The sequence below is a fragment of the Sesamum indicum genome, linkage group LG11 (genome assembly GCF_026168435.1).
Source record: "Sesamum indicum cultivar Baizhima isolate 11 linkage group LG11, ASM2616843v1, whole genome shotgun sequence".
Taxonomy (NCBI): Eukaryota; Viridiplantae; Streptophyta; class Magnoliopsida; order Lamiales; family Pedaliaceae; genus Sesamum; species Sesamum indicum.
Window position 1 is genome coordinate 14,069,475 of NC_142667.1, and position 27,520 is coordinate 14,096,994.

Consider the following 27,520-nt stretch of genomic DNA (forward strand, 5'->3'; position numbering starts at 1 on the left):
ATTTATCCATTTGAAAGATGGTGGACCTGGACGGAACTTGATAAGAGTTTGGTTAAATTTATCTTTTATTTATTGAATATATGGATGGTTGTTATATGTATTTTATATTTCAAAAATAAAGTATGCGTTAATCATTTAATGTTCTATATATTTAGATTTAAGGCCTTCGATAGTAATTTTAGTTGACAAAATATGGATAGATAGAAAACATATTTTTATATTTACTTTTTCTATCATAATATTTTTAATTAATTAATTAATTTTACTAACAATTTTTTATCTATATATATTTAATTTTTTTTATTTTATTAAATAAATATAATAAAAATAAGGGATAATTATATTCCATTCCCTTGAAATTTGGTGTAATTACATATAGACCCCTGTAATTTAGAAAATTACATTTAATACTTATGAGGTTTATTTTTGTGTAACAAATAAGTCCTTTCATTAGTTGAAATTCATCGAATTTGCTGATATTAACAAAAAAATTGAGAAAAAAATATGTGTACCTTCAATTAATTTATTACTAACTTATAATGGGTCAAACAAGTCTTTTTATGATCAAATTTTTCTCATATGTTTTCACGCAATAATACATTTGAGGAGGCAAATTTTCACCATTATAAGGGTAGTTTAGTTAAAAAAAAAATTATTCACTTGCAATCAGTCAGTAATAAGCCAATCGAAGGTAAATATTAATTTTTATTAAATTTTTTTTGTTAATATCAACAAATTTAGTAAATTTTGATTAACGAGAGACTTATTGTTAAATGAAAGCAAATTTCAGAGTGCTAAATATAATTTTTTAAATTACAAAAGATTTATGTTTAATTATATCAATATTAGGGTAAAAAAGTATAATTATCTCTAAAAATAAATTATACAGCACCATAAAAGCCCCAAGCCCTTCTAATAATTAATTTCACACCGTTGGCCTGAAGGTTTTAACGGTCTAATTTGACCTAATAAAAGGAGTATCCCACCGCATCCCCCACTCCAGAGAGGAATCAAACTGTCTGTCTTCGTCCTTACTACGCCCACCATCGATCCAGACGCCGCCGACTAGAGCAATCTACCGGCCATCCTCCGCCGCCGCTACCGTCCCCTCGTTTTTTCCACTACGTACCGGCTATTGTCTCTCGTCCCAGCCCATCATCACCGCGGCCACCATCCATCCCTGCCAGCACCGCCGTCAAACTCCACCTCAGTCTCTTTCATCTTTCCTACCGCTCAGGGTATTAATCTATTTCATTATTTTTATCCTGAATTTCAGATAGTTTCAGTAAAATCGCTGTTCCCTCTTCCCGTAACTGCTTGCACAAATCGATAGAGACAAAACCGAACCTTTCCGTAGGTATACGGTGTATTTCGTGGGAATCCTCGTAAACCTATTCTATGCTTAGAATTATTTTTACACTTAATACCAAAATATTTGTAGTCTAAGGGCAAATGTGCTTCTCCTAGGTTAAAACAGGTCACTCTTTGTATCATGTATGTAAGACGTTTTAAGGAGCAAATTGCAAGAACACATCAATTCAAGTAGGAGAGAGTTCATGTGAGATTAAAATCAATTTGCTCAATTTGGTTAGGGGTTGAATGTGATTTGAGCGTTAGATTAAAATCAATTTGCTCCTTATGCCTATCAGATCTGTACTTAGCATCAGTGAGAAAATTCTAACATGTTACATCTATGGTGGCCCTATAATTACAATACAGTCATTACTAGATTCTAAAATAAGAGTACAAGAATAGGATCATTGCTGAATTTTTTTAAAGGCAAAATTGAGTACGAGAAATAGCTTGGTTGATCAACTGTCCATATGTTCACTTCAAGGCAGGCTGCATCAACCTCCTCGAATAACGTTTCTTTCTGCAGGAAGTCTTTAATATAGTATGGTTTGCCACTCCTTCTGTATCATTGTGTCCAGTTGTAAGATTTATTTTGGTTGTTTGCACAAATGCATGTTTCTTTTGTTGAATAAATCACATATGCCTTTAAAAGGACATAACTATCTTTTGCAGTTTTAATTCCACAAATTGCCTCATTTTATCGTAGCAAAATGTTATTTACCAATGGTAGCTTTGATGGTTTGTAAAGCCACCAATGGAGTTTAAGGAGGAGACAAAACTAGCAGTGCTAGATTTTTTCTTGATGTTTTACTCCTACTGAATTAGAAACAAGAACTATGTGGCTTCTCCTTGGAATGATGGTGCTTACATTTCCCAGTGGATACAAGGGAGGTCAGAGTTCCTAAAAAATATTGGACACTCATGAATTTCTTACATATGCAAATAAGCAAGAGAGACATGATCAAGGGTACAGACTTAGTGGTAGTGCATTTTCTCAAGTATAGTTTCTCATTTCATAGATTTCCATGTCTCTTGCAGAAGAAATCATGCCTAAGGTGAAGACAAACCGGGTAAAGTACCCGGAAGGGTGGGAATTGATTGAACCTACTCTGCGTGAACTTCAGGCAAAGATGAGAGAAGGTTTGTAATCACTTCATACACTCTCTTGAGTTTTTTCTCCATCATCATTATTATTGTACATTTTGGTTCAGTTTTTCCTGTTTTGACTGTATCTAGACAAAAAACTAAATAAAATGATCTGCTTTTGGTGGTGGCAGCTGAGAATGATCCACATGATGGTAAAAGGAAATGTGAGGGCTTGTGGCCTATTTTCAAAATAGCTCATCAGAAGAGTCGATACATTTTTGACCTTTATCACAGGAGGAATGAAATTTCAAAGGAATTATATGAGTTCTGCTTGGATCAGGGATATGCCGACCGCAATTTAATTGCAAAATGGAAGAAGGTTTGTTGATGATACTGAATAAATTTTATCACAATATTATTACAGTTCACTGTGTCATGTTTTTGTGTCTTTACATGCTCAATCCTGAATTTTATTCATCACTTCGACTTCTTTCCATGTGTGTGTGAGAGACACAGATTAAGAGACCAGACTTGTATTCTTGAAGATGCTCTTTGGCATGTGACAACATAAACAAGATTGAGACAATATAGCTTGATTAAGAGACTAGAACATTTTTTAGAAACCATACAATACTTGCTTTTTGTATCTATTGCAGCCGGAAATTTCTATCAGTATATCATAAGAGACAACAGTTCTCATTATTGTTGTTGATTTTGCAGCCTGGCTATGAAAGGCTTTGCTGCTTGCGGTGTATGCAGCCGCGGGACCATAACTTTCAAACAACATGTATTTGCCGAGTCCCTCAGCATTTACGAGAGGAGAAGGCTATAGAATGCGTGCATTGCGGCTGTAGAGGTTGTGCCAGCGGAGATTAAGCAGTGCCCCTGCAACTGGCAAAATCACATAAACTTCCCGTGCTACCAATCCAACATTATGTCTTTCTTTTGTTGGTATTTTAGGATATGATCTCTTGCTTAGTTTTTTTACTTTTTACTATCTTATAATTAGTAGCACTAAATGTAGGTAACTCTGTTTAACTTGAAAAATCAATTCCTACATAATTTGGTATGAGGTCCAAATTGTATCATTGCAACTATTAAACACCTTTAAGTATTAGTAGAATGTCTAAAAAGGATAAATATGTGCAGGTTTTGTTCGGGTTGGACTTATTGAATTCGCAACAAGTTCATCAGAAAATTGGTTCTTAAGCGGATCAATAGTGATTTATTCGTACACAATGATCATATATTCTGAGCACGTAACCTTAGATTGTAGATAACCTCAGCACAATCCCAAAAGTTGTATTGAGGACCTTCTTACAAGCCAGCAATCAATATTTTTTACTTTGACTAGGTGATTATTTCCATAAGGAGATATGTATTATTTCAAGAAGCTATTGTTTCATAGTAGTAAATATGTTAAGAGCTGACTTTGTAGGGTTAGGTAATATTTATGTTGTGGTTCAAATACGAAAAATACCTATGTTGGAGCAATTATTTTGGTTTAATTATAATTGATTTTGGTAAATCATTTGAAATTTTATTATGGCAGTTTTTTATAATATAATTTGCTAATAAGATCCATTATTTATTACTATGCTAATATATTCATTTGATACAATAATACTTTGGTTAATTTTAACTTTGAGGCATAAATCAACTAAAGTTGTTAAATAATATAGTAATATATGTTTAGAATTTGGAGCTTAAAAATATAAAGTATAGTAGACAGTAAATTACAAAAAGAGTATATAAAGTTATCTACTATTTAAACTTTTAAAGGGATAATTATCTCTTGTGAGATTTTGTATAATTACACGTAGATTTCTGTAGTTTAGAAACATGTAGTATCCTAGCATTTGTTTTCATCCAACAAATAAATCCAATTGTTAGTCAAAATTTAGAAAATTTGTTGATATCAACAAATAATAAAATCAAATGAAACTCCATTTTGATCTCCATTTGACTTATTATTGAATTATTATAGATCAAACAAATCTTTTCTGGCCAAAAAACCCAAACACCTATGCGTATGCTAATGCATTGACGAAGTACTCTTCACCTTTATAAAAATAGTTTGGTCGAAAAAAATTCGTTTGATCTACGATGACTCATGGATAAATATATATATATATATATATATATTCATTTAATCTTTTTGCTAGCAAATTTTATTTAAGAGAATAATCTATTTATTCAATAAAAATAAACATTAAAAATATTAAATATAATTTTTCATATCAGAATAGTTTATATATAAGTGCACAAAATTTAATTAAAAAGAAAATAACAATGCAATTATCTCTTATTTAAATGATTGTTATGCATAACACGAGGTGAATGCTAGTTCTCGTGTGGAAGCATTGAAACGAGATGGTATGGTGAACAAATCAACAACCCCTACGCAAGTGGAGGTGGTGGTGATAGGCGCGCCTAGATTTCATGATAATGCTAGGAGTTATAGAAGAAATTAAAACAGTGCAAAAATCGTCCAATCAAATTAAATTGAGCTATTTTTTATAATTTATTTTTTAAATTGTAATTCTAAATTTACAATAAAATCGCTCCGTATTTATTAATTTAATTTTAATTTAGAGTTTAGCTTTTGCTGAAATGCCTTAGTAATACAAAGCTAACAATTGCTTTTTATTAACCATCCCATGTATTCATAGCATTTTGGATTTTGGATTACTTTCTAATCTCATGTTGCTTTTGAGCAGTACGGGTAGTTGGATTACCTTGAAGGTACTTCTCTATATCTTTTTTGTTTTTTTTTAAGGAATTAGAGACACTTTTCTGAATCAGGTAAATTGCAGGAATTGAAGCGCAAGCGAAGAAAGAGGAAGAGTAGGAAGGAGAAGAGGAGGAGATGGAGTCACCATCATTCAGATGATGATTCTTTTGATGATTTTGTTGATTTGCGGCATAAAAGGAGGAGCAGAAAGGCATACTCAGACTCTGATTCCGACGTCAGTGCTTCAGATGATTCGCGAGTGGGTAGGGGCAAGAAGCGGTCTGAGAAGAAGAGCAGAAAACATCACCATGAAGATGACTAGCTTCTACAGTAGGTGATATGTCTTGTACTTTTAAGGTTCCTCTAAACTGCTGCCAAGTGTGCCCTATTCAATCTTTAATCTAGTGGTTGATGAGCTTCTTGATGAAAACCACTTTAACTTAGTGGACAATGCATTAGTTTGGTGCATTTGCTGTTTTTCAGTTTGATGTAATGTATTATTTTAATTGCTTTGTTTTTTTGGTTGGAAGAATTCTGATATTTACTGAGTATGCTATGTGTCATTCCGACAAGTGATCGGTCCTATTAGGTGAAATATTGCAGTAATGCTTTAGAATTTTATTGAGTTTAAAGTTGTTTTACTTGTTGGTTGCTATTTGATGCTTTGGGAGAAGCCTGCCTGTGGGCATCAATAAGAGTTTAACTATTGCTGCTCTTTTGAATCCAGTGCTACTATTTGAGCAAAGAAGGTTTCAGCATTTTTCAGTGTGTTTTATTTATGTTATTGTATTAGAAAATGATTTTGTCATTAATATTATCAAGTTTCTGGATCAACCTCTCTGAAAATCATGATCGGGTGTAGCAGGTTTTTGTTGAGATCATGATGTCCAGTAATATATTTTTATATATTCTAATCAAGGACTGCATTTCTTTTTCAATTTTATCGACCACAAACTTGAGAAGTTTTGCTGAATGATGCCCCCTCCTTGTTCTGACTTTTCCATTTCCTTGTAAGTGCGTCCTTTTCTTTTTGTGTCTGTGAGTGTGTGTGAGGGTGTGTGTGTGTGCGTGTGTGTGTGGGGTGTGAGCGTGTGTGTATGTGTGTGTGTGTGGGGTGTGTGCGTGTGTGTGTGTGTGTGGGGTGTGAGCGTGTGTGTATGTGTGTGTGTGTGGGGTGTGTGCGTGTGTGTGTGTCACTGTAGAACATGTTTATCTTCTGCACGAACGAATGCCATCTGCGTCTTGTTACATTTGCCATTCTCCTTGAATTTCTAAGTCTTCATTTCTATCTACACAACCCTTTTTCTCGTGCAGGATGTCACCATAGTTTCGCAGAATTTTATGCTCATTATGGGTATTGTGTGTCTTTGTGGTCTATTTACGTTCTTTGTAATATTTTTCTGTGTTTGCATAGATATGTATTTTCATTTTTGTTTACCTGATATGAATGAGTATTTATTGAAATGAAGAGCAATAACAGTACATGAGATAGTGCATTGTCCCTCTTCTTTTTTCCTTTCAATATATCTTGTTAGCAACAGTGGTCTTGGATTGATTTACTTTACTAGATGGGATATAGTGAGAGAAAATGAGTGGAGGATTGGTATAATCTGATAAATGCCTTGGGTGGTTGATATGCTAACCAATTCTTGAATTGGTTGCCAGCGACCACTACTAAATGTTGTAGTTTTGAACCCTGACTTTGGTGCGTTTAGCCATTTTGATTTCTTTCTTGGTAATAGCGGTCTTTGTAATTTTCACCCTTGAATCACATGGTAGTTTCTGTAGCATCACCTTGATTTTTAGGTAATCGCATGGAAGAGGGAGAATGGTCTTTTTGCTCAGGGACAATTAATTAGTTATATATGCTGTAGCTAATGTTTGACTCATGCTTGTGCTTACATGTGGCTTACTGTTTATCACGTAAAGAACTAATCATTCACCTGCCCAAATTTATGTTATTTTTCGGCCTTCAGATATTTATGGGCAGTTTCACACATATTTGAGTGGTAGTAGTTTCCTAGTAATGTGGTTTTGGTATTGTAGAAATCAGGATATTAGGCCTATAAGTTGTTGAATCTGGGTGTTGCTTGATAAATGGCACAGCTGTTCCTGTGGCTCTTCTTTCGAAAGTGAATGATTCCTTTACTGGAAGGAGACACTAGCTTTAACTTTTTGGAAGAGAGGTAAGTTTCATGAAATAATCAAAATCCATTACAAGTTTTTATGTTTACTTTGTTAAAGGTTGAGGCGTCTTGGTTGATTTATGTTTCTTGTCGCTTGGGCTTTTGCTGAAATGCCTTAGTAAATACAAGGCTAACAATTGCTTTCTATTAATCATCCCATGTATTCATAGCATTTTAGATTATGGATTACTTTCCAATCTCATGTTGCTTTTGAGCAGTACGGGTAGTTGGATTACCTTGAACGTACTTTTCTATTTCTTTTTTGTTTTTCTTTTTAATGAATTGAAGACACTTTTCTGAATCAAGTAAATTGCAGGAATTGAAGCGCAGGCGAAGAAAGAGGAAGAGTAGGAAGGAGAAGAGGAGGAGGAGGAGGAGTCACCATCATTCAAATGATGATTTTGCTGATCTGCGGCATAAAAGGAGGAGCAGAAAGGCATATTCAGACTCTGATTCCGACATCAGTGCTTCAGATGATTCACGAGTGGGTAGGGGCAAGAAGCGGTCTGAGAAGAAGAGCATAAAACATCACCATGAAGAGGACTAGCTTCTACAGTGGGTGATATGTCTTGTACTTTTAAGGTTCCCCTAAACTGCTGCCAAGTGTGCCCTATTCAATCTTTAATCTGGTGGTTGATGAGCTTCTTGATGAAAACCACTTTAGCTTAGTGGACAATGCATTAGTTTGGTGCATTTGCTGTTTTTCAGTTTGATGTAATGTATCATTTTAATTGCTTTGTTCTTTTGGTTGGAAGAATTCTGATATTTACTGAGTATGCTATGTGTCATTCCGACAAGTGATCGGTCCTATTAGTTGAAATATTGCAGTAATGCTTTAGAATTTTATTGAGTTTAAAGTTGTTTTACTTGTTGGTTGCTATTTGATGCTTTGGAAGAAGCCTGCCTGTGGGCATCAATAAGAGTTTAACTATTGCTGCTCTTTTGAATCCAGTGCTATTATTTGAGCAAAGAAGGTTTCAGCATTTTCAAGTGTGTTTTATTTATGTAATTGTATTAGACAATGATTTTGTGATTAATATTATCAAGTTTTTGGATCAACCTTTCTAAAAATCATGATCGGGTGTAGCAGGTTTTTTGTTGAGATCATGATGTCCAATAATATATTTTTATATGTTCTAATCAGCTATCGCATTTCTTTTTCAATTTTATCGACCACAAACTTGAGAAGTTTTGCTGAATGATACCCCCTCCTTGTTCTGGCTTTCCTATTTCCATGTTAGTGCGTCTTTTTTTGTGTATGTGGGTGTGTGTGAGGGTGTGTGTGTGTGTGTGCGAGCGTGTGTGAGTGTGATTGTGTGTGTGTGTGTGTGTGTGTGAGGGTATGTGTGTGTGTGCGAGCGTGTGTGTATGTGTGTGTGGGGTGTGTGCGGTGGTGTGTGTGCGTGGTGTATGTGCGTGTGTGTGTGTGTGAGGGTGCGTGTGTGTGTGTGCGAGCGTGTGGGGTGTGTGTGTGTGTGTGCATGTGTGTGTGTGAGGGTATGTGTGTGTGTGTGGTGTGTGTGTGTGTGTGCGAGCATGTGTGTATGTGTGTGTGGGGTGTGTGCATGTGTGTGTGTGTGTGTGCGAGCGTGTGGGGTGTGTGTGTGTGTGTGTGCTAAATGGTGTGCGTGTGTGTTTGTGTGTGTGCGGTGTATGCGTGTGTGGTGTGTGTGTGTGTGTGCGTGTGCGGTGTGTGCATGTGTGTGTGTGTGTGTGTCACTATAGAACATGTTTATTTTCTGCACGAACGAATGACATCTGCGTCTTGTTACATTTGCCATTCTCCTTGAATTTCTAAGTCTTCATTTCTATCTACACAACCCTTTTTATCGTGCAGGATGTCACCATAGTTTCGCAAAATTTTATGCTCATTATGGGTATTGTGTGTCTTTGTGGTCTATTTACGTTCTTTGTAATATTTTTCTGTGCTTACATAGATATGTATTCTCATTTTTGTTTACCTGATATGAATGAGTATTTATTGAAATGAAGAGCAATAACAATACAGGAGAGAGTGCATTGTCCCTCTTCTTTTTTCCTTTCAATATATCTTGTTAGCAAGAGTGGTCTTGGATTGATTTACTTTACTAGACGGGATATAGTGAGAGAAAATGAGTGGAGGATTGGTATAATCTGATAAATGCCTTGGGTGGTTGATATGCTAACCAATTCTTGAATTAGTAGCCAGCGACCACCACTAAATGTTGTAGTTTTGAACCCTGACTTTGGTGCGTTTAGCCATTTTGATTTCTTTCTTGGTAATAGCGGTCTTTGTAATTTTCACCCTTGAATCACATGGTAGTTTCTGTAGCATCACCTTGATTTTTAGGTAATCGCATGGAAGAGGGAGAATGGTCTTTTTGCTCAGGGACAATTAATTAGTTATATATGCTGTAGCTAATGTTTGACTCATGCTTGTGCTTACATGTGGCTTACTGTTTATCACGTAAAGAACTAATCATTCACCTGCCCAAATTTATGTTATTTTTCGGCCTTCAGATATTTATGGGCAGTTTCACACATATTTGAGTGGTAGTAGTTTCCTAGTAATGTGGTTTTGGTATTACAGAAATCAAGATATTAGGCCTATAAGTTGTTGAATCTGGGTGTTGCTTGATAAATGGCACAGCTGTTCCTGTGGCTCTTCTTTCGAAAGTGAATGATTCCTTTACTGGAAGGAGACACTAGCTTTAACTTTTTGGAAGAGAGGTAAGTTTCATGAAATAATCAAAATCCATTACAAGTTTTTATGTTTACTTTGTTAAAGGTTGAGGCGTCTTGGTTGATTTATGTTTCTTGTCGCTTGGGCTTTTGCTGAAATGCCTTAGTAAATACAAGGCTAACAATTGCTTTCTATTAATCATCCCATGTATTCATAGCATTTTAGATTATGGATTACTTTCCAATCTCATGTTGCTTTTGAGCAGTACGGGTAGTTGGATTACCTTGAACGTAATTTTCTATTTCTTTTTTGTTTTTCTTTTTAATGAATTGAAGACACTTTTCAGAATCAAGTAAATTGCAGGAATTGAAGCGCAGGCGAAGAAAGAGGAAGAGTAGGAAGGAGAAGAGGATGAGGAGGAGGAGTCACCATCATTCAAATGATGATTTTGCTGATCTGCGGCATAAAAGGAGGAGCAGAAAGGCATATTCAGACTCTGATTCCGACATCAGTGCTTCAGATGATTCACGAGTGGGTAGGGGCAAGAAGCGGTCTGAGAAGAAGAGCATAAAACATCACCATGAAGAGGACTAGCTTCTACAGTGGGTGATATGTCTTGTACTTTTAAGGTTCCTCTAAACTGCTGCCAAGTGTGCCCTATTCAATCTTTAATCTGGTGGTTGATGAGCTTCTTGATGAAAACCACTTTAGCTTGGTGGACAATGCATTAGTTTGGTGCATTTGCTGTTTTTCAGTTTGATGTAATGTATCATTTTAATTGCTTTGTTCTTTTGGTTGGAAGAATTCTGATTTTTACTGAGTATGCTATGTGTCATTCCGACAAGTGATCGGTCCTATTAGTTGAAATATTGCAGTAATGCTTTAGAATTTTATTGAGTTTAAAGTTGTTTTACTTGTTGGTTGCTATTTGATGCTTTGGGAGAAGCCTGCCTGTGGGCATCAATAAGAGTTTAACTATTGCTGCTCTTTTGAATCCAGTGCTACTATTTGAGCAAAGAAGGTTTCAGCATTTTTCAGTGTGTTTTATTTATGTTATTGTATTAGAAAATGATTTTGTCATTAATATTATCAAGTTTCTGGATCAACCTCTCTGAAAATCATGATCGGGTGTAGCAGGTTTTTGTTGAGATCATGATGTCCAGTAATATATTTTTATATATTCTAATCAAGGACTGCATTTCTTTTTCAATTTTATCGACCACAAACTTGAGAAGTTTTGCTGAATGATACCCCCTCCTTGTTCTGGCTTTCCTATTTCCATGTTAGTGCGTCTTTTTTTTTGTGTATGTGAGTGTGTGTGAGGGTGTGTGTGTGTGTGCGAGCGTGTGTGAGTGTGAGTGTGTGTGTGTGGTGTGTGTGTGCGTGTGTGTGTGTGTGCGAGCGTGTGTGTATGTGTGTGTGGGGTGTGTGCGTGTGTGTGTGTGTGATGTGTGTGCGTGTGTGTGTGTGTGTGAGGGTGCGTGTGTGTATGTGTGCGAGCGTGTGGGGTGTGTGTGTGTGTGTGCATGTGAGGGTATGTGTGTGTGTGTGTGCGTGTGTGTGTGTGAGGGTATGTGTGTGTGTGTGCGAGCATGTGTGTATGTGTGTGTGGGGTGTGTGCGTGTGTGTGTGTGTGGTGTGTGTGCGTGTGTGTGTGTGTGTGTGCGAGCGTGTGGGGTGTGTGTGTGTGTGTGTGTGCTATATGGTGTGCGTGTGTGTGTGCGGTGTGTGCGTGTGTGGTGTGTGTGTGTGTGCATGTGCGGTGTGTGCGTGTGTGTGTGAGTGTGTGTGTGTGTGTCACTGTAGAACATGTTTATCTTCTGCACGAACGAATGACATCTGCATCTTGTTACATTTGCCATTCTCCTTGAATTTCTAAGTCTTCATTTCTATCTAGACAACCCTTTTTCTCGTGCAGGATGTCACCATAGTTTCGCAAAATTTTATGCTCATTATGGGTATTGTGTGTCTTTGTGGTCTATTTACGTTCATTGTAATATTTTTCTGTGCTTACATAGATATGTATTCTCATTTTTTTTTGCCTGATATAAATGAGTATTTATTGAAATGAAGAGCAATAACAGTACATGAGAGAGTGCATTGTCCCTCTTCTTTTTTCCTTTCAATATATCTTGTTAGCAAGAGTGTCTTGGATTGATTTACTTTACTAGACGGGATATAGTTAGAGAAAATGAGTGGAGGATTAGTATAATCTGATAAATGCCTTGGGTGGTTGATATGCTAACCAATTCTTGAATTGGTTGTCAGCGACCACCACTAAATGTTGTAGTTTTGAACCCTGACTTTGGTGCGTTTAGCCATTTTGATTTCTTTCTTGGTAATAGCGGTCTCTGTAATTTTCACCCTTGAATCACATGGTAGTTTCTGTAGCATCACCTTGATTTTTAGGTAATCGCATGGAAGAGGGAGAATGGTCTTTTTGCTCAGGGACAATTAATTAGTTATATATGCTGTAGCTAATGTTTGACTCATGCTTGTGCTTACATGTGGCTTACTGTTTATCACGTAAAGAACTAATCATTCACCTGCCCAAATTTATGTTATTTTTCTGCCTTCAGATATTTATGGGCAGTTTCACACATATTTGAGTGGTAGTAGTTTCCTAGTAATGTGGTTTTGGTATTACAGAAATCAAGATATTAGGCCTATAAGTTGTTGAATCTGGGTGTTGCTTGATAAATGGCACAGCTGTTCCTGTGGCTCTTCTTTCGAAAGTGAATGATTCCTTTACTGGAAGGAGACACTAGCTTTAACTTTTTGAAAGAGAGGTAAGTTTCATGAAATAATCAAAATCCATTACAAGCTTTTATGTTTACTTTGTTAAAGGTTGAGGCGTCTTGGTCGGTTTATGTTTCTTGTCGCTTGGGCTTTTGCTGAAATGCCTTAGTAAATACAAGGCTAACAATTGCTTTCTATTAACCATCCCATGTATTCATAGCATTTTAGATTATGGATTACTTTCCAATCTCATGTTGCTTTTGAGCAGTACGGGTAGTTGGATTACCTTGAACGTACTTTTCTATTTCTTTTTTGTTTTTCTTTTTAATGAATTGAAGACACTTTTTTGAATCAGGTAAATTGCAGGAATTGAAGCGCAGGCGAAGAAAGAGGAAGAGTAGGAAGGAGAAGAGGAGGAGGAGGAGGAGTCACCATCATTCAAATGATGATTTTGCTGATCTGCGGCATAAAAGGAGGAGCAGAAAGGCATATTCAGACTCTAATTCCGACATCAGTGCTTCAGATGATTCACGAGTGGGTAGGGGCAAGAAGCGGTCTGAGAAGAAGAGCATAAAACATCACCATGAAGAGGACTAGCTTCTACAGTGAGTGATATGTCTTGTACTTTTAAGGTTTCTCTAAACTGCTGCCAAGTGTGCCCTATTCAATCTTTAATCTGGTGGTTGATGAGCTTCTTGATGAAAACCACTTTAGCTTGGTGGACAATGCATTAGTTTGGTGCATTTGCTGTTTTTCAGTTTGATGTAATGTATCATTTTAATTGCTTTGTTCATTTGGTTGGAAGAATTCTGATATTTACTGAGTATGCTATGTGTCATTCCGACAAGTGATCGGTCCTATTAGTTGAAATATTGCAGTAATGCTTTAGAATTTTATTGAGTTTAAAGTTGTTTTACTTGTTGGTTGCTATTTGATGCTTTGGAAGAAGCCTGCCTGTGGGCATCAATAAGAGTTCAACTATTGCTGCTCTTTTGAATCCAGTGCTATTATTTGAGCAAAGAAGGTTTCAGCATTTTCCAGTATGTTTTTTTTATGTAATTGTATTAGACAATGATTTTGTGATTAATATTATCAAGTTTTTGGAACAACCTTTCTAAAAATCATGATCGGGTGTAGCAGGTTTTTTGTTGAGATCATGATGTCCAATAATATATTTTTATATGTTCTAATCAGCTATTGCATTTCTTTTTCAATTTTATCGACCACAAACTAGAGAAATTTTGCTGAATAATACCCCTCCTTGTTCTGGCTTTCCTATTTCCATGTTAGTGCGTCTTTTTTTTGTGTATGTGAGTGTGTGTGAGTGTGTGTGTGTGTGTGTGTGTGCGAGCGTGTGTGAGTGTGAGTGTGTGTGTGTGGTGTGTGTGTGTGTGTGTGCGTGTGGGTGTGTGAGGGTATGTGTGTGTGTGTGCGAGCGTGTGTGTATGTGTGTGTGTGTGTGTGCGTGTGTGTGTGTGTGTGGTGTGTGTGCGTGTGTGTGTGTGTGAGGGTGCGTGTGTGTGTGTGTGCGAGCGTGTGGGGTGTGTCTGTGTGTGTGTGCATGTGTGTGTGTGAGGGTATGTGTGTGTGTGTGTGTGCGCGTGTGTGTGTGAGGGTATGTTTGTGTGTGTGGTGTGTGTGTGTGTGTGTGCGAGCATGTGTGTATATGTGTGTGGGGTGTGTGCGTGCGTGTGTGTGTGGTGTGTGTGCGTGTGTGTGTGTGTGTGCGAGCGTGTGGGGTGTGTGTGTGTGTGTGCTATATGGTGTGCGTGTGTGTGTGCGGTGTGTGCGTGTGTGGTGTGTGTGTGTGTGCATGTGCGGTGTGTGCGTGTGTGTGTGAGTGTGTGTGTGTGTGTGTCACTGTAGAACATGTTTATCTTCTGCACGAACGAATGACATCTGCGTCTTGTTACATTTGCCATTCTCCTTGAATTTCTAAGTCTTCATTTCTATCTACACAACCCTTTTTCTTGTGCAGGATGTCACCATAGTTTCGCAAAATTTTATGCTCATTATGGGTATTGTGTGTCTTTGTGGTCTATTTACGTTCATTGTAATATTTTTCTGTGCTTACATAGATATGTATTCTCATTTTTTTTTGCCTGATATAAATGAGTATTTATTGAAATGAAGAGCAATAACAGTACATGAGAGAGTGCATTGTCCCTCTTCTTTTTTCCTTTCAATATATCTTGTTAGCAAGAGTGGTCTTGGATTGATTTACTTTACTAGACGGGATATAGTTAGAGAAAATGAGTGGAGGATTAGTATAATCTGATAAATGCCTTGGGTGGTTGATATGCTAACCAATTCTTGAATTGGTTGTCAGCGACCACCACTAAATGTTGTAGTTTTGAACCCTGACTTTGGTGCGTTTAGCCATTTTGATTTCTTTCTTGGTAATAGCGGTCTCTGTAATTTTCACCCTTGAATCACATGGTAGTTTCTGTAGCATCACCTTGATTTTTAGGTAATCGCATGGAAGAGGGAGAATGGTCTTTTTGCTCAGGGACAATTAATTAGTTATATATGCTGTAGCTAATGTTTGACTCATGCTTGTGCTTACATGTGGCTTACTGTTTATCACGTAAAGAACTAATCATTCACCTGCCCAAATTTATGTTATTTTTCTGCCTTCAGATATTTATGGGCAGTTTCACACATATTTGAGTGGTAGTAGTTTCCTAGTAATGTGGTTTTGGTATTACAGAAATCAAGATATTAGGCCTATAAGTTGTTGAATCTGGGTGTTGCTTGATAAATGGCACAGCTGTTCCTGTGGCTCTTCTTTCGAAAGTGAATGATTCCTTTACTGGAAGGAGACACTAGCTTTAACTTTTTGAAAGAGAGGTAAGTTTCATGAAATAATCAAAATCCATTACAAGCTTTTATGTTTACTTTGTTAAAGGTTGAGGCGTCTTGGTCGGTTTATGTTTCTTGTCGCTTGGGCTTTTGCTGAAATGCCTTAGTAAATACAAGGCTAACAATTGCTTTCTATTAACCATCCCATGTATTCATAGCATTTTAGATTATGGATTACTTTCCAATCTCATGTTGCTTTTGAGCAGTACGGGTAGTTGGATTACCTTGAACGTACTTTTCTATTTCTTTTTTGTTTTTCTTTTTAATGAATTGAAGACACTTTTTTGAATCAGGTAAATTGCAGGAATTGAAGCGCAGGCGAAGAAAGAGGAAGAGTAGGAAGGAGAAGAGGAGGAGGAGGAGGAGTCACCATCATTCAAATGATGATTTTGCTGATCTGCGGCATAAAAGGAGGAGCAGAAAAGGCATATTCAGACTCTAATTCCGACATCAGTGCTTCAGATGATTCACGAGTGGGTAGGGGCAAGAAGCGGTCTGAGAAGAAGAGCATAAAACATCACCATGAAGAGGACTAGCTTCTACAGTGAGTGATATGTCTTGTACTTTTAAGGTTTCTCTAAACTGCTGCCAAGTGTGCCCTATTCAATCTTTAATCTGGTGGTTGATGAGCTTCTTGATGAAAACCACTTTAGCTTGGTGGACAATGCATTAGTTTGGTGCATTTGCTGTTTTTCAGTTTGATGTAATGTATCATTTTAATTGCTTTGTTCATTTGGTTGGAAGAATTCTGATATTTACTGAGTATGCTATGTGTCATTCCGACAAGTGATCGGTCCTATTAGTTGAAATATTGCAGTAATGCTTTAGAATTTTATTGAATTTAAAGTTGTTTTACTTGTTGGTTGCTATTTGATGCTTTGAAAGAAGCCTGCCTGTGGGCATCAATAAGAGTTCAACTATTGCTGCTCTTTTGAATCCAGTGCTATTATTTGAGCAAAGAAGGTTTCAGCATTTTCCAGTATGTTTTTTTTATGTAATTGTATTAGACAATGATTTTGTGATTAATATTATCAAGTTTTTGGAACAACCTTTCTAAAAATCATGATCGGGTGTAGCAGGTTTTTTGTTGAGATCATGATGTCCAATAATATATTTTTATATGTTCTAATCAGCTATTCCATTTCTTTTTCAATTTTATCGACCACAAACTAGAGAAATTTTGCTGAATAATACCCCTCCTTGTTCTGGCTTTCCTATTTCCATGTTAGTGCGTCTTTTTTTTGTGTATGTGAGTGTGTGTGTGTGGGAGAGTGTGTGTGTGTGTGTGTGTGTGTGGTGTGTGTGTGTGTGTGAGGGTATGTGTGTGTGTGTGCGAGCGTGTGTGTATGTGTGTGTCGGGTGTGTGTGCGTGTGTGTGTGTGTGTGTGGTGTGTGTGTGTGTGTGAGGGTGTGCGTGTGTGTGCGAGCGTGTGGGGGGTGTGTGTGCATGTGTGTGTGTGTGGTGTGTGTGCGTGTGTGTGTGCGAGCGTGTGGCGGGTGTGCGTGTGTGTTTGTGTGTGTGCGGTGTGTGCTTGTGGTGTGTGAGTGTGTGTGTGTGCATGTGCGGTGTGTGCGTGTGTGTGTGTGTGAGTGTGTGTGTGTGTGTCACTGTAGAACATGTTTATCTTCTGCACGAACGAATGCCATCTGCGTCTTGTTACATTTGTCATTCTCCTTGAATTTCTAAGTCTTCATTTCTATCTACACAACCCTTTTTCTCGTGCAGGATGTCACCATAGTTTCGCAGAATTTTATGCTCATTATGGGTATTGTGTGTCTTTGTGGTCTATTTACGTTCTTTGTAATATTTTTTTGTGTTTGCGTAGATATGTATTCTCATTTTTGTTTACCTGATATAAATGAGTATTTATTGAAATGAAGAACAATAACAGTACAGGAGAGAGTGCATTGTCCCTCTTCTTTTTTCCTTTCAATATATCTTGTTAGCAAGAGTGGTCTTGGATTGATTTACTTTACTAGACGGGATATAGTGAGAGAAAATGAGTGGAGGATTGGTATAATCTGATAAATGACTTGTGTGGTTGATATGCTAACCAATTCTTGAATTGGTTGTCAGCGACCACCACTAAATGTTGTAGTTTTGAACCCTGACTTTGGTGCGTTTAGCTATTTTGATTTCTTTCTTGGTAATAGCGGTCTCTGTAATTTTCACCCTTGAATCACATGGTAGTTTATGTAGCATCACCTTGATTTTTAGGTAATCGCATGGAAGAGGGAGAATGGTCTTTTTGCTCAGGGACAATTAATTAGTTATATATGCTGTAGCTAATGTTTGACTCATGCTTGTGCTTGAATGTGGCTTACTGTTTATCACGTAAAGAACTAATCATTCACCTGCCCAAATTTATGTTATTTTTTTGCCTTCAGATATTTATGGGCAGTTTCACACATATTTGAGTGGTAGTAGTTTCCTAGTAATGTGGTTTTGGTATTGTAGAAATCAGGATATTAGGCCTATAAGTTGTTGAATCTGGGTGTTGCTTGATAAATGGCACAGCTGTTCCTGTGGCTCTTCTTTCGAAAGTGAATGATTCCTTTACTGGAAGGAGACACTAGCTTTAACTTTTTGGAAGAGGGGTAAGTTTCATGAAATAATCAAAATCCATTACAAGTTTTTATGTTTACTTTGTTAAAGGTTGAGGCGTCTTGGGTGATTTATGTTTCTTGTCGCTTGGGCTTTTGCTGAAATGCCTTAGTAAATACAAGGCTAACAATTGCTTTCTATTAACCATCCCATGTATTCATAGCATTTTAGATTATGGATTTTTTCCAATCTCATGTTGCTTTTGAGCAGTACGGGTAGTTAAATTATCTTGAAGGTACTTTTCTATTTTTTTTTTTGTTTTTCTTTTTAAGTAATTGAAGACACTTTTCTGAATCAGGTAAATTGCAGGAATTGAAGCGCAGACGAAGAAAGAGGAAGAGTAGGAAGGAGAAGAGGAGGAGGAGGAGGAGTCACCATCATTCAGATGATGATTCTTCTGATGATTTTGCTGATATCCGGCATAAAAGGAGGAGCAGAAAGGCATATTCAGACTCTGATTCCGACATCAGTGTTTCAGATGATTCGCAAGTGGGTAGGGGCAAGAAGCGGTCTGAGAAGAAGAGCAGAAAACATCTCCATGAAGATGACTAGCTTCTACAATGGGTGATATGTCTTGTACTTTTAAGGTTTCTCTAAACTGCTGCCAAGTGTGCCCTATTCAATCTTTAATCTGGTGGTTGATGAGCTTCTTGATGAAAACCACTTTAGCTTAGTGGACAATGAGTTAGTTTGGTGCATTTGTTGTTTTTCAGTTTGATGTAATGTATCATTTTAATTGCTTTGTTCTTTTGGTTAGAAGAATTCTGATATTTACTGAGTATGCTATGTGTCATTCCGACAAGTGATCGGTCCTATTAGTAGAAATATTGCAGTAATGGTTTAGAATTTTATTGAGTTTAAAGTTGTTTTATTTGTTGGTTGCTATTTGATGCTTTGGGAGAAGCATGCCTGTGGGCATCAAGAAGAGTTTAACAATTGTTGCTCTTTTGAATCCAGTGCTATTATTTGAACAAAGAAGGTTTCAGCATTTCCTAGTGTGTTTTATTTATGTATTGTATTAGACAATGATTTTGTGATTAATATTATCAAGTTTTTGGATCAATCTCTCTGAAAATCATGATCGGGTGTAGTAGGTTTTGTTGAGATCATGATGTCTAATAATATATTTTTATATGTTCTAATCAGCTATTGAATTTCTTTTTCAATTTTATCGACCACAAACTTGAGAAGTTTTGCTGAATAATGCCCCTTCCTTGTTCCGGATTTTCTATTTCCTTGTTAGTGCGTCTTTTTTTTGTGTCTATGAGTGTGTGTGTGTGGGTGGGGTGTGTGTGTGCGCGCATGCGTGTGCGGGGTGTGTGTGTGTGTGCGTGTGCGTGTGCGGTGTGTGCGTGCGTGTGTGTGTGTGTGTGAGGGTGTGTGTGTGTGCGGTGTGTGCGTGTGTGTGTGTGAGGGTGTGTGTGCGAGCATGTGTGTGTGTGGGGGTGTGTGCGTGTGCGGTGTGTGTGTGTGTGTGTGTGTGTGTGTGTGCTATGCGGTGTGCGTGTATGTTGTGTGTCTTTGTGTGTCTTCCATTTTCTTGTTAGTGCATCCTTTTTTTTTTGTTTATGAGTGTGTGTGAGGGTGTGTGTGTGTGTGTGTGTGTGCGTGTGCGGGGTGTGTGTGTGTGTGTGTGTGTGTGTGTGTGTGTGTGTGTGTGCGTGTGAGGGTGTGTGTGTGTGTGTGTGTGTGAGGGTGTGTGTGTGTGTGTGCGAGCATGTGTGTGTGTGAGGGTGTGTGCATGTGTGTGTGTGCGGTGTGTGCGTGTGAGGGTGTGTGTGTGTGTGTGGTGTGTGTGTGTGAGGGTGTGTGTGTGTGTGAGGGTGTGTGCGTGTGTGTGTGTGTGAGGGTGTGTGTGTGAGGGTGTGTGCGTGTGTGTGTGTGTGGTGTGCGTGTGTGCGGTGTGTGCGTGTGTGTGTGTGAGGGTGTGTGTGTGTGCGAGCATGTGTGGGGGGGGGGGGGTGTGCGTGTACGGTGTGTGTGTGTGTGTGCTATGCGGTGTGCGTGTATGTTGTGTGTCTTCTATTTTCTTGTTAGTGCATCTTTTTTTTTCTTTTGTGTCTATGAGTGTGTGTGAGGGTGTGTGTGTGTGTGTGTGTTGTGCGGTGTGCACGTGCGCGCGCGCATGTGCGGTGTGTGTGTGTGCGTGTGCGTGTGTGTATGTGCGTGTGCGGTGTGTGCTAACAATTGCAATAGAGTTGGTTTCCAACCCATCTATCATCTTCATGGACGAACCAACATCTGGTCTTGATGCTAGAGCTGCTGCTATTGTCATGCGTACTGTAAGGAATGCAGTGGACACAGGCAGAACGATCATCTGCACAATTCATCAACCGAGCATAGATACATTTGAATCTTTTGATGAAGTATAGTCCATAATCTTGATAAGTTTCTTATGTTCTCATTTTCTTTTTCTTGTCTACTTTACATACTTCTTTTTTGCAGTTTCCACTTGTTCAGTGCCTATCTAATCTATAGCTAATAACTGCACTTACTGTAGTTGCTTCTGCTGAAGAGAGGCGGGTGGATCATTTATGCTGGACCACTTGGTCGCAATTCTCATAAGTTGATAGAATATTTTGAAGTAAGTGGCATCTCCAGCAATTCATGTTTGATTCCATGTATTCTCTGTTTGTGGTAGGATTAATTACAACACCTCAAGTAAGTGTAATTACTTACTGTGACACTACCTAATTTGAAATTACAAAAACTCAGTTAAATTTGGACCTTAGATTCAATTCAGATCTAGCTGTCCTTAAATAAGGTTATAAATGTAATTTTTATAATTAAAACTTAAAAAAGATAAAAAGTTAAAGAAAAAACGCTTGACTTAAATGAAGTCACTCAGGGGGTAAATTTCTCTATTTTGAGAAAGACAGGAATGTAATTTGCTATATATATATATATATATATATCATTGAACCCTTATGTCTTTGGAAATAGAATATTAGCAAGTTAGCAACCCATCAATCTTTTAGCAGTACCATATGTTGAAATGTAATAAGGTAGTCTTCAAATGTTGCAAACCTGAAGAGAATATTGTTCATTTAAACGTAGAGAAATATTGGCAGTAATTATACTTACCAACAGCAAGGTCATTGCAAGTTATACTCTATTTCTACGATAAGGCTTGGGGATGAGTGCATTAGTTATGACTCAGAATCACCAAAGTATAATTACTCTCACAGGCTATTCCTGGAGTTCCTAAGGTTAAAGATGGGTGCAATCCAGCTACCTGGATGTTGGATGTCAGCACTCCAGCAGTTGAGGTTCAACTTGGAGTTGAGTTTGCAGATATATATATGCTAAATCAACCCTTTATCTGTAAGTGATAGGGTAAAAATGAATTTCTATGAAGATCTCTTAACATTTTCTGTTTTTGGAAGTCAATTTGAATCTCATTTCCCCTTAAAAACATTGTTCAGGAGTAATCAAGAACTTATAAAAGAACTCAGTTCCCCGTCACCAGGTTCCAAGGACCTCTATTTCCCTGCCAAGCACTCCCAACCATTTCTTAATCAGTGCAAAGCTTGTTTCTGGAAGCAGCATTGTTCTTACTGGAAGAACCCACAATATAATGCCATCCGATACTGCTGGGCTATTGTGATTGGTGTTACACTTGGTACAGTTTTCTGGAATAAGGGACAGAAGATGTAAGACAATGATCTTTTGTCTATGTTTTCTTTTCCAGTTCTTCAATGAAGTGGTCATTTTCATCTAAAAAGAGAGAAGAAGAAGAGTTCTTGCTCTAGGTCTTATGATAATATCCTTCTTTCTGGTTGCATTCGGATTTGCTTTCTTGCTCTTTTTGTGTATGATTTCTCATTGGGAGTATGAACTTATTTGTCATTCATTTCGTCAAATATCTGATATATTCACATGTGCATAGATCTTATTCTTGGCCTCATTGACATTCCTTTGGTAGTGAAAAGCAACAAGATCTTCGTAATCTTATGGGAGCTATCTATTGTACTGTGATCTTCATTGGAGCCACCAACACTTATTCCGTACAAGGTGTTGTTGCAATGGAGAAAACAGTGTTCTATCGTGAAAGGGCAGCTATGATGTATTCAGCACTACCTTATGCATTTGCTCAGGTAATGAGATTACCTTCCTCTATTTCCAAAACTGAGAAACTTGAGATGGGCTTTTCCTGGTAAAAAATGATGAAACGCCATAAAGAACTTCTTTGTATAAGCTACAACTTGATATGGAGCAAATTCTTGTATCATCTTAAGCATGTAAGACACATCTACTAAACATCTATCTATACATTTGACTTTTCTGCAGGTGGCCATAGAGATAATATATATTGCAGTCCAAACTGTAGTTTACAGCCTTGTATTTTATCCAATGATTGGGTTCAAATGGACTGTTGGGAAATTCTTTTGGTTCTTCTACTTCAGTTTCATGAGCTTCGCCTACTGCACTTTGTATGGATTGATGGTTGTCGCACTGACTCCAGGTTCCCATTTCAGTGCTATTCTGTCATCTTACTTCTTCAGCATTTGGAACTTGTTCTCAGGTTTCCTCATTCCTAGGACGGTAAGCAAGTTTTGATACAAGTTCTATGTCAAAAATAAAAAAGAGAGAGAATTTGGGTCTTTAAGTGCTCCTTAACTGGGAACTTCTCTTCTGCAGCAAATTCCAATCTGGTGGAGGTGGTGTTACTGGGGATCTCCTGTGGCTTGGACAATATATGGGCTTACGACCTCTCAGCTTGGCGATATAACTTCTGAAATTGAGGTGCCTGGAGTTGGTGCTATAAGGGTGGAGGCTTATCTTAAACAAATCTTGTGTTTAGACCATGACTTCCTTCCAGTTCTTGCTGTTATGCATTTAGTATTTGTTCTTCTCTGTGCGCTCCTCTTTGCATTGGCTATTAAGCATTTGAACTTCCAAACAAGATGAAGAGCTTATAGCCATCACAACAGACCATGACCCCTAGCCTCGGTTTTGTCCTAGTTAGCTTCATTGTTTTTTCCTCGGAGTCATGTTACTAGTGAGAAAGGGTGGAATAAGTTAGTGCCCCTTTCTTGCCAAAACCCTCTCCTTTTCTCCAGTCTCATAACCGCACACACAACATAAAGTTTATTTGAGAAGTTGGGTGTATGATGGAGTATATATTTGTGATACAATTATTTATACACATTCCATTTTCTCAAAATTTTAGGTCATATATGTTTTATGTTTAACTGGGGATTTTAATTTTAGATAAGTACATTACTATGATCTAGAGAATTGATTTTGTCTTAAAAATAAAAATTATGGTTAACCATCAAAATTATGCGACTTACTGATGTCTGAGTCAACCGAAAAAAGGGAAGAAGCTAAAAGAGATTATGTAAGTTAATAAAAATGGTTAATTATAGTTAAATTTCCTTTGAAAATACAAAATTACCCCCAAAGAAATTTTAGAATTCCACTTACACTCTATTTGAAAATGGATTGTATACCCACTTTTCTTTATGATTTGATTAAAAAATATTGATTTTAGTAAAAAAAAAAAGTTACATAAATTTTTAATTTTATATTTTATTTAATATTTTTATGTAATAATTGTGTACTTTATAGAAAAATGATAAATTTCATGTCATGTATATATATATATAATATTGATTTCTTTATAACTATAAAAATATGCTTGATGAGAATATTAAATGATGGGCAAAATTAAAATTTTATTTATTTTTTCTTTCTGTTGATATTAGCATTTTCGGTCAACTCTAACGAAAAGGGGGTTGGTCTAAATGGAGATTTCTTAAAGGGGTGTAAGTGTATTTAAAAATTTCTATGAGAAAAAATCTAATTTTGTATTTTTAGAGGGGTCCTAGTGTAATTAACTAACCTATAAAATGTACCATATGACATAGTTTGGTAATAAATTTTGCTCTTATGTGGCAAATTTCAATGGACAATCTTATTAAGTTATTAACAGTGATAATGGTGCCAGAAAAATAAACCTTTATAATGATGTAAATGTAGATTTCACTTCAAAAATGTAAGAAAAGTAAAAATAAATACTAGGATGTGCCTTTTTTATTTGGTTAGGGGTGGAGAAAAATATAAAAAGGAAATAATGTGGAAGCACATAGCAAAACCATAAAAGACATGGGACTGAACTGCAAAATGTCGTTTGGACTAACCTCTCATGGATTGAATACAGACCATAATCTTGAGTCACTAATAATATGAACAGATTACACATCAGTGAACATCGCTTTATCTGACCATAACTCAGTAATAAAATCAACCAGAAAAAAACCAGGTCTACGCAGACTCACATACAAAAAGCCAATATGGCGGAGCCCAAGGCCACAACAAAACCAAGAACAGTTTGCTGCGTGGGCGATATCCATGGCTACATAACAAAGCTGCAAAATTTGTGGTCTAATCTTGAAAATACCGTGGGCCTATCTGAGTTCCAAACAGCTCTAATCATTTTCTTGGGTGATTATTGTGACAGGGGGCCTGATACCAAGAAAGTGATTGATTTCTTGATATCTCTGCCGTCAAAATACCCTAATCAATCTCATGTTTTCCTCTGTGGCAACCATGACCTGGCGTTTGCTGCATTCTTGGGGCTTCTTCCAAGCCCTCCTGACGGTTCAGATTTCTCGGAGACTTGGAAGGAGTATGCGATTAATGAGAAAAGAGAAGGTTGGTATAAGGGTGATGGGTATGAGAATATGCACTTGCAAGCAAGGAGGTGGGCTGGCAGGATGACTGGTTTTAATCATGCCAAGAACACTGAGTACAAGGGATCAATTTATGATGCCCGTCCCACTTTTGAGTCCTACGGTGTCCCACATGGTTCCGCTGGTAAAAATTTTTAGTTTGGACTTTTTCTGGAGTTTTGATTCTATGAATGTTAATCTTGATATGGGTTGGTTGTTTGGTTTCTTTGATTCTTCGAGTTAGTAATCATGTTAGACAAGATTGGAAATGCAGAGTTGGAGGCCATAGGATTTCTCGTTTGATGTGTGATTGTGCTAATTTAGATTGCTTTCATTGTTAAATTGGAACGTGGCTTTTGATCTTCACTTCATGAACCAGGTAGTTGGACTTTGTTGATTGTGCTTAAAGGAAATGGTTTACTCTGTAGTACTAGTTTCTGAAGATGCTAGTTGATCACACCAGTGTGAGATGATCCTCCTTCTATTTAGTTAAGTTATAGTATGATTTTTTGAACTGTCCCATGTTGCATCCATGGGCGTACTCAGTGTGAGGTAACCTGCTCTCTTTCAGTTTCCTGGTTCCTACCTTGCCCCTTGGGAAGTTTATGAAAATGAATGCAGGTAACCTGTACAGGTAGAGTAGATGATAATTTTGATTTCTGATCAAGGAACAGATTGAAGAACATTATGCATTTGAATTACATTGAGTGGAAAAGCTTCAGTTTGTGCGGAAGGAAAAGAAAGTACATAGATCAGAACAGCAAGAGAAAATGCTATACAAAACCTACTCTGCATAGTGAATCTTCACTATTCATACTGCAGGACTGGTTATTTTGTTTCACTTTCACTTTGGAATATCTGCTCTGGCCTCATAAAATTAGCTAGTATTTCTCTTTATGTACTATCAAGTTTTGAAGTTCCTCGTCCAGTAGATATGATATTCGTGAGATCTTGATTTGACTAGAAACTAGAGTGAAGAATATGCCTGTATGAGCTAAATCGTGGTCTTGAAAATTTTCCTAGGGTAACAGATGAGACATCTTACATTATGCTTGCTTGCTGATATTATTGACTTCCTATGTAATTGGGGTCTCAGTCAATGTTTTCCAGAATTATGTTTTCCATGTTTGAAACGTTAATCTGTCTTTCCAAGTTTACATGGATTTTTAATCAATTGTAGTTGAAATGTCTTTAAACCCTCTTCCCCCAGACCCATCAAGTTTGGAAGTTTTGTGTCGCCATCGTTTACTATTGAGATGAGTTACATGTACACAGATTTGATTAAGGCAGTTCCTGATGAGCACAAGAAATTTCTTGCTGATTTGGTTTGGGTACATGAAGAGGTATGCCTAGTTGTCTATGTTCTTTCCGAAATTTCCTCATTTGTGTTTCTGTTAATGTCTCCTGTTTGCAACAAATACTGAACTAGCTTCTGACAAACAACTCGACCTTTTCAATTCTCTAGGATAATGTCAGCATAGAAACCAATGAAGGACTGCAGAATTGTAAGCTGATCGCTGTACATGCCGGTTTGGAGAAAGATAAACGGGTCGAGGAGCAACTAAAATATCTGAAAGCCAAGGACACTAGAATCTCTAAGGTTGAACCTCTCAGTGGAAGAAAGAACGTGTGGAACATCCCAGAGGTAATTGCTTATTTGCAACTTTCACTTAAACACTCAGCATGTTTCTTTCCTTGATTTGTACAATTTCTTGATAGGAATTATCCAAAACTCCAACTATTGTGATAAGCGGTCACCATGCAAAGGTCCATATTGAAGGCTTGAGACTGATAATAGATCGGGGTGGTGGCATAGAGGATAATCCTGTGGCTGCAGTTTTGCTCCCGTCGAAGAAACTAGTGCTCGACACTGATCAATTGGAAAGATAGCTTCAGATATTCTGTCAGCTCAATTTCTCAAAGCATTCTAAATTTTTAATGGGAAATGCTGGGTGCCGAACCTTTTCCAGCTCAGCTAATGATGATGGCAAATGAGTTGGGAATTTATTTTTTGCTGCCCGTTGTCTCTACCTTCTAATACTGAATAACAGTCGAGTCTACACTCAGTAAAATAAGTCATTCTTGGCGTTGCATAATGAAGTTTGGAATAGTCTCGTTGTCTTATAAGAAGGCCATAGAAAGTGGCTACTGTGATGTGTTAGTTCTATTGATGCTATCACTGAATTTGGTAATTGTCTCTTTAAGTTATATAATATGCTTCGCCGCCCTTTTGTATGATTTCCAAAATTTTACTATAACAATTTTTCCTATGGTTATTTATTTTTCTATATTTACTAGAAACAAAATTCATCTATGGTTTTAGGTTTCGCGAACTAATAACAATCACCCACATATTCAAATGTATAAAATAAAGTATAACATGAATTTGAACAACGAATAAATTGAGACTGAGTGACGGTAGAATTGGATTGCTAACAGGAAAGGAGAGACTGAATGACATGAAAAGCTGTCATCCTCAAATTGGCTGTAGGCAGGAATTAGATACTACGAATTTAAAAGTAAAGCATAACGAATTTGAGGGTTTCAACTCAATTTGCAGAGGTATAAATAAGCAAGTGATTCCACAAATGACAACAGCGTACAACTGAATTTTCG

At 37.2% G+C, this 27,520-nt stretch overlaps 3 protein-coding genes across 3 annotated transcripts; all 3 read left to right on the top strand.

Moving 5' to 3' along the window:
- The first annotated feature begins 928 nt into the window (after positions 1–928).
- On the top strand, positions 929–3,579 carry LOC105174103 (protein BUD31 homolog 2). Its single transcript, XM_011096094.3, has 4 exons — positions 929–1,238; positions 2,392–2,493; positions 2,631–2,818; positions 3,160–3,579. The coding sequence occupies exons 2-4, from the start codon at positions 2,400–2,402 to the stop codon at positions 3,313–3,315; spliced, it is 438 nt and encodes a 145-aa protein (XP_011094396.1). The 5' UTR covers positions 929–1,238; positions 2,392–2,399; the 3' UTR covers positions 3,316–3,579.
- A 16,651-nt stretch (positions 3,580–20,230) lies between these two features.
- LOC105174216 (pleiotropic drug resistance protein 2) lies at positions 20,231–23,353 on the top strand. The gene is given in 8 exon segments (XM_088875780.1): positions 20,231–20,593; positions 20,728–20,811; positions 21,416–21,523; positions 21,526–21,551; positions 21,653–21,880; positions 22,153–22,324; positions 22,518–22,772; positions 22,869–23,353. Coding segments are annotated over 8 exon segments (1,446 nt in total). The 5' UTR covers positions 20,231–20,290; the 3' UTR covers positions 23,139–23,353.
- Positions 23,354–24,437: 1,084 nt separating this feature from the next.
- On the top strand, positions 24,438–27,190 carry LOC105174104 (tyrosine-protein phosphatase RLPH2). The gene is made up of 4 exons (XM_011096095.3): positions 24,438–25,049; positions 26,180–26,247; positions 26,370–26,549; positions 26,624–27,190. Exons 1-4 carry the CDS (start codon positions 24,527–24,529, stop codon positions 26,792–26,794), a joined length of 942 nt encoding a protein of 313 aa, XP_011094397.1. The 5' UTR covers positions 24,438–24,526; the 3' UTR covers positions 26,795–27,190.
- Positions 27,191–27,520: the final 330 nt, after the last annotated feature.